At 39.7% G+C, this 12,003-nt stretch overlaps 2 protein-coding genes across 2 annotated transcripts; both read left to right on the top strand.

The window, feature by feature from the left end:
• The first annotated feature begins 4,910 nt into the window (after positions 1-4,910).
• On the top strand, positions 4,911-6,245 carry LOC149096858 (uncharacterized). Its single transcript, XM_089279625.1, has 4 exons — positions 4,911-4,975; positions 5,097-5,171; positions 5,305-5,484; positions 5,954-6,245. The coding sequence occupies exons 1-4, from the start codon at positions 4,911-4,913 to the stop codon at positions 6,204-6,206; spliced, it is 573 nt and encodes a 190-aa protein (XP_089135751.1). The 3' UTR covers positions 6,207-6,245.
• Positions 6,246-10,467: 4,222 nt separating this feature from the next.
• On the top strand, positions 10,468-11,216 carry LOC149096857 (uncharacterized). The gene has a single exon (XM_089280496.1). It carries the CDS (start codon positions 10,468-10,470, stop codon positions 11,110-11,112), a length of 645 nt encoding a protein of 214 aa, XP_089136622.1. The 3' UTR covers positions 11,113-11,216.
• Positions 11,217-12,003: the final 787 nt, after the last annotated feature.

Below are 12,003 nucleotides of genomic sequence, written 5' to 3'. Positions count from 1 at the left end.
GGTTTTAAATACTTAACTCTTTTTTAGCCTCGCTTGACTGCACTTAAGAGAAAAACTAGGTGTACAAAAAACTTCCATTTCTAACATGAAACAAAGCTCTTTAAGGATAATTTGTGATCGAAATATCAAAACACAAGCCTTATAAGTGATTTAATAACAAAAAAGGGTAATAAAGCGTTGTTTATTCTGAGGAATCGCGCGCACTCTGTTTGTGTCTCTGTCTAAAGATTCGTTATTATTATTATTATTATTATTATTATTATTATTATTATTATTATTATTATTATTATTATTATTATTATTATTGGCCGAGAACTGGACCCGCTGGCCGATAACTGGGCCCACGAACGAAGCCTCCATTTTCGATATTACTCGGGAGAAAACAGCGTTGAGCAGTCGATTGCTCTACATGTGTAAACTGAATGCTGAAGCTAGTTGTGCGTGGAATTTTAAGCCCTTACCGCTATTCCAAGGTAAGAAATACAAGTTTGCTTTTTTGTGGCCGAGAACTGGGCCCCATACTGTACATGAAAAGTGTGATACAGGGTGCGCAGCCGGTTTTCAAATTCAGATCAGAGTGATACACTTCAGTGAGCGAGATAAATCTAAGCGAAAGAAAAATATATCTCTTTGATCTCTCCTGTGGGAAGTTTGGAAAGTAGATCGAAATTATTTTAATACTTGATCGTATCCCTATCCTGGATAGGAAGACTCTTGGCACTCGTGATCATGCCACTAGCCACACCAGGAGCCTGGGAATGAGTTGTGTGTCTACAACAAGAAGTCGTGTAATCGTTCCATTTCTTACTAAGACCGCTAATCTGGTGCTTGCTCTGAAAATATTTTTGTTTTTATTCTGATATCTGTAAACAGTGACATAAGGTAAGAGAAATTCCTCTAAAAAGAGAAACACATAGGGAAAAAAAACAGTTTCCTTAAAAAAAAAAAAGGTTATTTTCTTATTGAACATCGCAAAGAGAGGCTTTCAAAGTATTTCCTTGCTACTCTCAATCTATCCCCCCCCCCCCCCCCAAAGCTTTTCATGCCACCAGCCCCTCCTCTCACGCACCTTCCGCTCTCCTCTCGCTCCTCTCTATAACAACACTCTGAGCTATATCTTCAAGTATCTTGGCTGAGGAGGAACGGAGGAAGATTAACGACAAGAGACAAGAGGCTTGAAAGATAAAGAGCTTTAAGCCGGGTGGCTAACGTTAATTGCTTTGAGTTCCTGGTTCAAAGGTGACGGCTTAGGAAATGAAAGTAGTCACGCTGAGATTTACGTCATGAGCACGTTGGTCAGAATTCCTAGTTAGGAATTTTCGTGTTTACGATGCAAGCAATTGAGTTTTCGTCGAATTATCAATCGACTAAACTACAACTAAGCAGTAAATGGATTAATAAAAGGTAACATTGTTTATCCAAATCACCGTCACGAAATAAATCAAACCAATCAAATCAAATTTTTATTTACACTATTTTGATTACAGTTGAAAACAAATTTAGCTGATGTAACCAAGAAATATGCTAGCTTGTCTGATTTCTTTCACTTTTACTTTATGACAATGATATGAGTTTGAGTCAAATGCGAAATCGTCGTTCTAGTTTTTGTCACGTTTGCCAACTTTTGCCTTCGGCTCGAGTATAACGTGGAAGCTTATTTTGTATGTACTACTTGAATTGTATTCACTTGACTATAATTACCTAATGATCGTATTTTTACACCATTATTAATACTACTTTTATGTTCAGTAAAACAATCCACGTTATTGTATTATTTATAATATTTATATTTTACCCTCCCCGAAAAACCCCGCCCACTCCATCAATTGCTGTTTTCGTCAAACAGGATTTAAATTTGTCTCCAGGATCTTAAAATTAACACATCTGAAAACGTTCTCTAAATTTATAAGAAAATTAATTCATAGTAGTTGGCGTCGGAGTCTAAAACAATATCTTGGGGCGATGCCAACTGGTTCGAGTGGTTCAACAAGATGGTGTTGTCTACAGGATTCCCTCTGAGTGCGGCAAAGTCTACATCGGGGAAACAGGGAGATCTATGCAGGAGAGGATCAAAGAACACGACAGGGATATACGACTCGCCCGTACCCAGACCTCCACCGTTTCTGAACACACCCACGAAGACCGGCCACTATCCTATCTGATGAGGTCAAGTTTATTGATCGAGATCCTGACTGGTACACACGTAGGGTCAAGGAAGCTATTCACATAAGACTTCACCCTAATAACATCAACAGGGATAGTGGAATTGAAATTCCTGAAGCATGGATGCCCACGATCAAAAACCACAACAACAGGAGAACGGTACAACAGCGGACCACTGAGGGAACAGGTACTTGCAGGAACAATGGAACAATAGGAGGATCGAAATGCACCAATCACAGCCGACCTTTGTGATATAAATGATACCGTGCAATCAGTCGACCTTATCGCCTGAAGAAGACTAGCAGTAAGCAGTCGAAGCGTCGCGATCTACATCTCAAGTGACTACATCGTGAGACAAACGATAATACACTTTATTATTGTTTTGATATGCTATACCATTTAGTTCAAATTTTGCAATTCTCTTTGTCCGCTCTTCTTTTTCAAGCATTTTTGTTCGCTTGATAAAGCAAATCTGATCATGTGGTCCAGATGCATGTCACAAAAGTCTAATTTTCCCACCAAATATAAGTGAACACAAAAGTATTAGAGCACTGAAAATCTTAATCTCAGGCATGCAAAAACGTATAATAAAACTCTCTTTTTATTTTCAAAAAAAAAAATTGAATTCACAAGGCAGTCGACGTAATTACCTGGGCATTGTGCTGCTAGTTATGTCTCCGAACGAATCAGTCAGCACGTTCGTGTATTGTATTCAATACTATTGAGTTAAGGCTTTGTCCTCGAGAATCGATCCAATCGAGTCTTAACGTTTTTTGTGCAAAAAGGCACACGCAGTTACAACCTTTTCCGGCCCGTTTATATAGTTACACACTTTTCTAAGCACATTGCTGACAACTTTAATGAGATCAGGAGCCATAATCGGGGACGGAGACCGTAAGCGCGCGCCATTTCAAGTATTGGGGTTGTCCCCGTGATGTGGGACAATAATTCTATTTTTAGAACAAATTGCGCCATCACCTGCTGCACACGCGCGTACATGCTGCGAGGATTTTTGCGGATGTCGCGCGGGAGAAATGGCGTCCGAAATTCCCGAAATGTTTCATGTTTTTGCCCCACAACTCAACGCGTTTACGTCTGTTGGAATTTTGCTTAAGTATTTTCGTCGTAAGCTGCTCCAGTTTGAGTGAAGTAAGACAGTGTCGAATTTAGGTATGTTCCGCTGTAAGCTTATATATATCGCTGACCAAGTTGTATTCCGACTGATGCTTCTTTTACATGAGCTGTACATTACTCCACTTTAAATTTCACATATGTTGAAGATTAACAGCTTTTCCATTACACAGCAAAAAACTAGCTGGATATATTTAGATATGGCAGAGCTTCAGGACTTCATAGTTTGCTAGCTCCTCTTGCCACACGCTTGCGAGGAATTTGTCAGTCTATCGTGACCGAAAAGTAAAACAAAATAATTGCTAGTTTGAGTTTCGCCTAAATTGTAAGGAACGCTTGATGTTTCATCAAGGCTTAATAACTTTACGTCCGTAGATACTGCTCAGTTTTATTCGTGTAAAAATCCAGTAAATTCTCTGTTGTCGATGAATGAGAGCGCCCGCCGATGCGTGTTTTGTACAGTCAGTAAACATGACAAATTGTACTTCCGCCGCACTTTCGTGTGAAAGCGTACATCGAACTCAAACAATAGCTCTATAGTTTTTAAATATGTTTAAGATTGATAATTGTTTGAGAACATATTAAAAGCTAAGCTGAAAATATGTGAATAAAGCAGAAACAATCAGCAAAGTTACGATGACGCTTTCTTTAATCAACTTGGAATAACGATTTCGATTTTGATGATCGAGTTATCAAAACTCCTTGTCTATTTTCATTTTCGCAGTGTAAAACTTCACTATGCTTATGTTGAAGAAACACACATGATGTTAGTAGCCTTTTTTGCATTCGTGAAATTTGTTGCAGCATGTCAGCACAAAAGATAACGAAAGAAATCTTGTCAAGATTCAGTGTTGACAATTGAAAACCCGACTCGGACTTGAAAGTGCACGAGCTGCATGCACTATGCAAATGAGCTAATTGTACGCGTCAGACTTTCCTTTCAAAAACGTTTGCAAACTCACCAAACAAGCAGAGACAATAAGAAACCATCGAAACAGGTTTTGGTTATGATTAAACATTGTCTGAGAAACTCACAAATTAACTCGATACCAGAGTAGAGAGTTTTCTTGCTATATTCTTAAGCATACGCGTAAGCTTACAACTAGCGTGAGCAGATCTTATTATTCAATCCCAGCGCGAGATTGAAGTCTTGTTTTCGACCCTGAAAAACCCACCTTTTCCGTTAGCTCAGAGCATAAAACTACATATGAGCGCCCTGGGTCGTATTCCCTGCCTTATTCCCTACCATCGCTGTGAAAAATACGCACGCAACGTGACAACATCCACGCGAGAGCCCCTGACATGTGCGTGAATCCGCGCGGATATATGACGTCAGGATGGCGCAATTTGTTCTAAAAATAGAAAAATTGTCCCATATCATAGGTGCGCGCGAATCCCGAGATTTACAGTCTCCGTCCCCGATTATGGCTCCTGATGAGATACTATTCGTTAAATAAAATCCTGGATTTTAGTCTGATTCAACTAAAATTACTCATCACCAAGCATTGGTTAGTGAATTAACTACTGCGCGTGCTCGTTCATTTTCTGCGCGAGTCTTTCGTAATAGTGACATTGTTATTTGTTTCGTCACGTGGTTTATCAGTCAGTGTATCGCTATGAACTGGCGTCGCTTAACCAGCTGCGTGCCAAAGGGCAAGGTAGAGAAGAAAATAAAGAAAAGGTATGACAAGGTCACCGGTTTTCCTGCTGATTAATCTTGTTTTAAGTTATTTACGCTTTTCCCATATTTCTAGACTTAATAACACGTTATAAAACGGCCAACATGATGTTTGTCTTCGCAGAAGAGATTTAGAAGAGGAACTTTGTAGGAGAATTAAAATTATCAACCAGCTTGAAGAAGAAATACTTGAACGATGGTGAGAAAATTCAAACTTTTTTTGCTCGATAAATCCTTGCACACTTCGAGTGATTGAATTAAATTTGTACAAAGTCTGCTTTCTTAAATTTATCAAGAAGTTAATAATTCAATGATAATTTTTGTTATTCAAGGGAAAATTTGGATAGTTTGAGCTCCAGACGCGAAAGACAAACACAATCATTGATAGCTGCCAAAGAACGCTACGAGAAGGTTTCAAGGGATCGACAGTTGACGATGGAGGAATTCCAGCAGATTGAGCTTGAACTCAAAAGAGCCCTTAAAAAGAAGAAAAAGACTTTGCTAGAAAAAATGTAAGTAGTACATATTACTTAGGCAAAATATGCACCTTTTTCACGTGCAAAATATCCTAAATGACACTTTTGTCCACTTAATTAAAAGTGCACCTACACAAAAAGAAATAAGTAAATTCTCTACCCAGTCGACTTGAATTTATAGCTGAAACCTTTCTATATTTTTCCTTCTTGACAACAAGACATTGAGACATTTCGCCTCCAAAGAAAACAGGGAAAATTACTGAAGGGATAATTTCACTACTCAGCGCATGTGCAAGCAGTAACGTTCGCCCATTTCATTCTACTGTTTATGGAAACAATCAAAAGCGACCTGATGACTTCCAGAAAATTTTGTTTGAAGTTTTCATGTGTTTCCAACATAAAACCTTCGGTTCGTATAATAAATTCGATGTTCAATACTAAATTCGGCATTTTCTGTATAAATCCGTGATTCTATCGCCGTAATTTGATTGTTTCCTCTTCACAGTGAAGTTAAGCTGCGAGTCAAAGAGCTAAAAGAGCAGAAAGCTACTATAGAACGTAAATGCGAGGTGCTCTGGGAAATGGCATTTTGTTTGGAACAAAACGAAGAGAGGCGAGAGTGGAGGGAAAACCTGCGTCGTACGCGCTCGCAAAGCGACATGGTCCACAATACCAGAGCCTGCCCCTGGAAAAGCGTGCCAAGGACAAGGATTGGCTGGAGTGAAATAAATCGTGCAATATGGAAAATATCTACTTAGTAAACGTGGACGATATATTAAAAACTCAATGTGTGTGCTCTAATTACTTCGTCACCTTTTAAAAAGAGGAATTGTTGATTTCGACGTTTTTGATTGCAACAGATTGCGTTTTATCCATAGATATAATTAGATGTATGTGAAAATGAAACCAAAACTGCAAAACCAACAACTGCATGCGTACACACAGGCTCGCGCGCAAACGCTGCGCTTGCGCGCATACGCTGAAGTGACCATGAAATTTCCCAACGTAAACAGACCAACGCTATAATTTACTGCGAGCATGGCGGGTCTCTTCTCTTAGCAAAATTACAACATACAAATCATGTCGTAATTTCTGATATAGCTAGTATTTTGGACTCGCGCATTAACTGCTAAATGTTTTCTTGGGGTGTCGTCTCGCGGAATGTAAGCATCTTCAATCAGCCTCTCAGTTTCGCGTGTGTTTGGTTTGTGTCATTTTTTTCTCTTGTTCCTGTACTCCTGCATGCGCAGCTTGTGACAGTGGACACGAATGAGGCAATGAGGTCAGAGAGTAGAGTGTTCAGTGTCGCCAGATACTTTCCGCCAGTTAAAGTGGTCGTTGTTTCTGAACTAAAATTGATTATTTAAAGGAAGTTGTCTAAAACCTTAAATCCCAAATAGAATATGTTTGGAAGCTGAGGGATGCACCTCCCTCTAAACATTCGTGGAAACATTGACTTTCTTAGGCTATGTTCACACTTGGTGCCTGAGGACTAATGTGAACACAACATTTATTCCAAGTACTTACACCAGAATTCAGGCACAGTGCCCGTGCCCGGGTGCAAGGACTCGGGCACTAAATGGTACTTGGAGTACCAAGTGTCTAAACGCAACACTACTTTGTGCCAGCGCCTAGGCTCCAGTGCTCGGGTACTAAGTGTGAATGGTACTAAGTGTGAATGCAGCCTTACTAATAGTTAATCAGGTTAGTTAATGTTAATCAGGTTAGAATCATGCCATCAAAGGTGGGTTGGTTGAGTGTTCGAAAGTTAAATGAGCTACAATGAGTGCCGATTATGTTCGGTTAAAAAGAGATGTAGAAAGTGTTTTCACATGACGTCGCGGCAGGCTTATAGGTGTACCCACACAATGAAGCGGCGGCAATGTTGGTGGGTGTTCCAAACCAATCCTGTGAGAGTTTAACTCTTCATTGACACATGGTGTTGATTCCAATGGAAGAGAAGAAAATTCCATGCTAACAGCAAATTCTTGAGGTCTTCGGACACGGCTGGGTCCCCTTCGCAACTTTCTGTCGCTCCTCCTCCTTCGTTTGGCTCCCGATAATTTGCCTGATATAGAAGACTAACAAAGATAGCCAATATTCACTGAAGTCCTGTAGCCCTAGGCCTGAAAGTGACCTTTCCTTACATCAAGGTACCCTGCATTATTTGTAACAAATTGTAATTAATTTTGTGCTCACCTCGCGAACTAACTCAGCAAACTGACTTCTCAACGAGCCACAGTCCCGTTGCTGTTTTATAGCCACTTTGGCTGTTTAATTACGTGACGTGAAAAAATTCAGAACAGCCTCTAGGCCATTTTGAAAAGACAAAGCTGGTTCCTGACACGAAGAAAAGGTAGCGGACCATTCGATTACATCGCCTACCTTTTATGTGACGTGTCCAAAACTCGAAAAAATCTACCGCTTTTCACAACCCTAAAAAATTGTAATTTGTAAAAGATAATATATCCTTCTATATTACACTGAACGGGCTTAAAATAGCATCAGTTATTGAGTTTTAATAATAATCAAATCTATCGCAAAATTCTCGATCCTGATTGGTCCTGCGAAGTTTTTCCCGAATTTGAGTGATGTAAATAAGGGAATAACATGACTTTTTGAGGGAATATTGTTTATTTGCGCTTGTGTAGTTTCATTTGCGGCCCGAGTGCGAAGTGCGAGGCCCGTTCGGTTGGTTTGCCGAGTTTTGAAAAACCCTTACCTCTATTTAAGGGTCATTTTAACTGGTTCATTCTGACAATTGGTAAGCACCCTGAGTTTCGCAAGTGAACGGTTTTCCTGTGTCAGCACTCTGATCGACTGCGAGTGCCCTTACTGTTTGTTCTTGCAAACGGCAGTCTAGACTATTTTACGCTTCTTCTATCTTTTTTAGGCCGAATGACTTTTTTGTGAGGGTCGATGTACTCGGCTGCTCATTTTGGCTATCTATTAAGGTTTAAATTGCTTTAATATCACATATAATGGTAAAATAATTAAGAAAACAGAAATTAGAAAAAGGAAAAACCCCTCAGAGACTGATGCAATTGACCGAACGCGAATTCACTTTCTTAGCATCCTGTACATCTGCCAAGAACTCGTTGGTAAACAAACCGTCGAGAAGTTTTGCATAAGTTTTCATAATTATAAAAGCAAATTGCCGTTGTGCCATATGGCGAGCCGACGAACGGTTTTACTGTGTCGTATTCGCAAGTGCAGTTTGGTGTTAATTTTGCGACCTCCGGTATGTTAACAAAACTTTGGGGTAAGTACATGTATAGTTTCTTTCGATTTAAGGTTAAACAATACCTGGGGGGGGGCTAAATTTGTCAATTTTTTTCTTTTTAGATAAAAAGGCTGCCATAAAATCTAGCATTTCCCAAAAATGGAAGTAAAATCTTTAAACGCGCTCGAGTTATTTAGATAAAAAAAAGTTTTTTTTAAAATAAAAGTTAATAAAACAGTTGGGCGTCATAATAGCGCGTAGAATTTTTGCGCGAAGCGGCTCCATCCTGGAGCTCTTATTGCAAGAACCTCATTAGCATGCACACGATATATTTCGCAGTTTCGGTTTCCAAATCAATTCGCCCTTCCATCCTAATTATTACTCCTTATTGTGGTCACGAAACGTACTAGAAATTCAGTTCATAGCCTTTCTATTGATGGATAGTTTGTGGTAGTTTCCTTGAAAACAACGCCAGTGCATTTCTTTTCCTGATGGTCACCCGCCAAGGGATTGTCTAAACTTAAAGCCAGATGGTCCTCCGACATTTTATATTTTTGATTATCATTGCTATACCCACTCAACATTTCGACTGTTTATTGCGTATATCCAGCATTCCTCCGAATGAGATTACGAGTTCTTGTCCACTTTTTGGAATTGAGATGAACAAGTTTGGCGTGTTCATAAAGTGCTAAGTGCCGCTTTTTTGATGAGACTTCTTTACGAGAAGCAACTCAAAAGAGGGAACGACGTTTTGGTGTCACGCAGGCATTACTTTCATGTGATGCCTGAAGTTGAATGTGCATAATAGAGTATTCAAATTCATTTCAATGCTATGTCGTCAGCGTTGATTACAGTGCAGATAACAGATAATCAAAACTTGACTGCTTAATTATCAACGAGATGCTTTCCCAGGATCCACTGAACTAGGGTAACTACGTGCCTGTTTATATGGTTTCTTTGACTGAAGTTTAGTCTACAGCAATGCTTACCCCACTAGATTGCTGTAAACTTTATAAATGATCCAGAAATCCGTTATTTCAAATTACGTCAAGAGGAAGGATTTACCGAATACAGTTCAACTCCTATTAAACGGCCACCGTCGAGGAAATGGATAGTGGCCGCTTAAAGGGGGCTGGCCGCTTAATAGACGTAAAAACAATAGAAAAGCTCCCATCAGGACTTTGAGAACTGGCCGCCTAATATATAGGGGTGGCCGTTTAATAGGTGGCCGCTTCATAGGAGCTCTACTGTAGCGTAATTGCTTGGATGCATTAACAATGGGCTTAGAGAAAAGTTGATTGAAGTATCGTGTGAGGTTTTTTAGAGCTGCATGAAGTCGTGTAGCAGCATTAATGTACGCGGTCCCCTGCATACGTTAAATCTTACCAGGAATATTTTCCAATTATTGACTTGAGTTTTAGTTTCGAGTTTGAATATCCACAGGTAACCAAGGAGGATTCTAGCTACTGATAAAGTCATCTTCAGTGGTGAATGAATGAATGAATGAATGAATGAATGAATGAATGAATGAATGAATGAATGAATGAATGAATGAATGAATGAATGAATGGATGGATGGATGGATGGATGGATGGCTGGCTGGCTGGCTGGCTGGATGGATGGATGGATGAATGAATGAATGAAAGACTTTATTTAAGTGTCATTAGTATTTAGCTTTTCAAAAAAAAATAATTGGGGACAATATTTACACTATAAAATATACCTTAGCTAAAGTTAAAAATTATTTACAGTTTAATGAATAATGTATAACGTAAATAAATCAATAAATAAATACAATGCATGGTGGCTCTGTAAGGCTGGTCGTCTGCCTTTTGGTCTGCTCTTATTTTTGGCTCGTCAATAGCAAAACTCGTCAGATGGATTCAAGTCATCATTCCAGATTGGCCCGGCGAGTCAGGGAAATCAGGTCACATCGAGATACTCGTCAAGCCCGTCGAAATCGTCAGTCAGATCAAGCCGAGACGAAATGTAATTACAGCATCGCTCTGCTAGACTTTCCACCTTACATTATGAACTCAAGCGTTGAAAAGGGCTTTATGTACCATAAAATAAAGTGGTTTGTAGACTTTACGTGCTTCGATAGACAAGAAAATGATCGAGAAGCTTGCAAAATGGTGCCCATATATGTCCGTAGTTGGGTGGAGATCGTTGAATTGATCAAAAAAAAGAGAGTGGATCTCGCTTTTCCCATTACAGCGGACGCGAAGGCAGCCCTCAAGAATGAACCCGATGTGACGCTCATCCGGGCATTCGTCTCATCCGGGTGTTCGCTGATTATGAACATGAAGCAGTGTCAGGAGGAGTCCCGGGAACAGTTATTCACTTCTATTACGTCACAGTGGCCCATCTTGGCTTCTATGATACTACTGTCGGGGATTTCTGGAATAATCATTTGGCTATTGGTAAGAATATTGGTTTAAAGTATCAGTAAACCTCAATCCCACATGAAAAGGTCGGGGACTCTCGTTGTCGCGCTCAGTGACATAAATCACAGATTCTGGTCTCACTTAGGATGTTCACGACAAAAGCGCACCATTTTTAGCTTCTCGCTTGAATCTCGCTTGCCGGAATTCAACCACAGGTATCGGAACTCTGAGACTCGAACTGGGTTTAATCTTAAGTCTTCTACGTCTTCTTTCACTACTCCTTCTCCTATTTCTCATTCTACTTCTACTCTACTCTTAATGCAACTTACTGTACACTCACTTTAGTGCTAACTAGAGCTCCGCCCGGAACTCAAGCCAAGGACAAATTAGGTGGTGCAAAACAAAGTAACCGGATGTAAATCCTAAATTAACGCAGCTGGCTTGATACGGCAAGCAGAGATCAACCAATTGAAAACTAGAAAAATAGAATAATCTTTAGAAACAGCTAACCGTAGATCTATCTCGGGGAGGTAAAAGCGAAGGTCGAAAGAGCGACACAAACATTTACACAGATGAACGTCCGAACACAAAGTTCTAGAACGAAATGTTTCAAGGGCATATGGAAGAGGCGTTCAAGAATTGAATGTTCCACATATGTGAATTAACTCCGGCTTGCCAAAGCTAAGCATCCCTGAAAAACAAAATTTCTAAACATATGGCTCCACAACATGCTCTCCTCCCCACTCCCCTTCTTAGACAGAGCATCGTCCCCGATACTAACAACTGTAAAACTACAATACTAGAAATCTACTTTGCTTACGTGGTAAGAGTAAAAGAACATAAAACTGTTCAAACTTGGATATACGATTATGGGCGAAACATAAGTAACCAGATGTTTTCAAAGTAAACAATATGAAAAATGTTTAAAGGTAAATATAAACGGGA

This window comes from Orbicella faveolata, unplaced genomic scaffold (assembly GCF_042242905.1).
Source record: "Orbicella faveolata isolate gen_17 unplaced genomic scaffold, um_ofav_v1 contig_47, whole genome shotgun sequence".
In the NCBI taxonomy this organism is placed as follows: Eukaryota; Metazoa; Cnidaria; class Anthozoa; order Scleractinia; family Merulinidae; genus Orbicella; species Orbicella faveolata.
The sequence above is the reverse complement of the archived record's forward strand: the minus strand, read 5'-3'. Positions and strand labels throughout refer to the sequence as shown.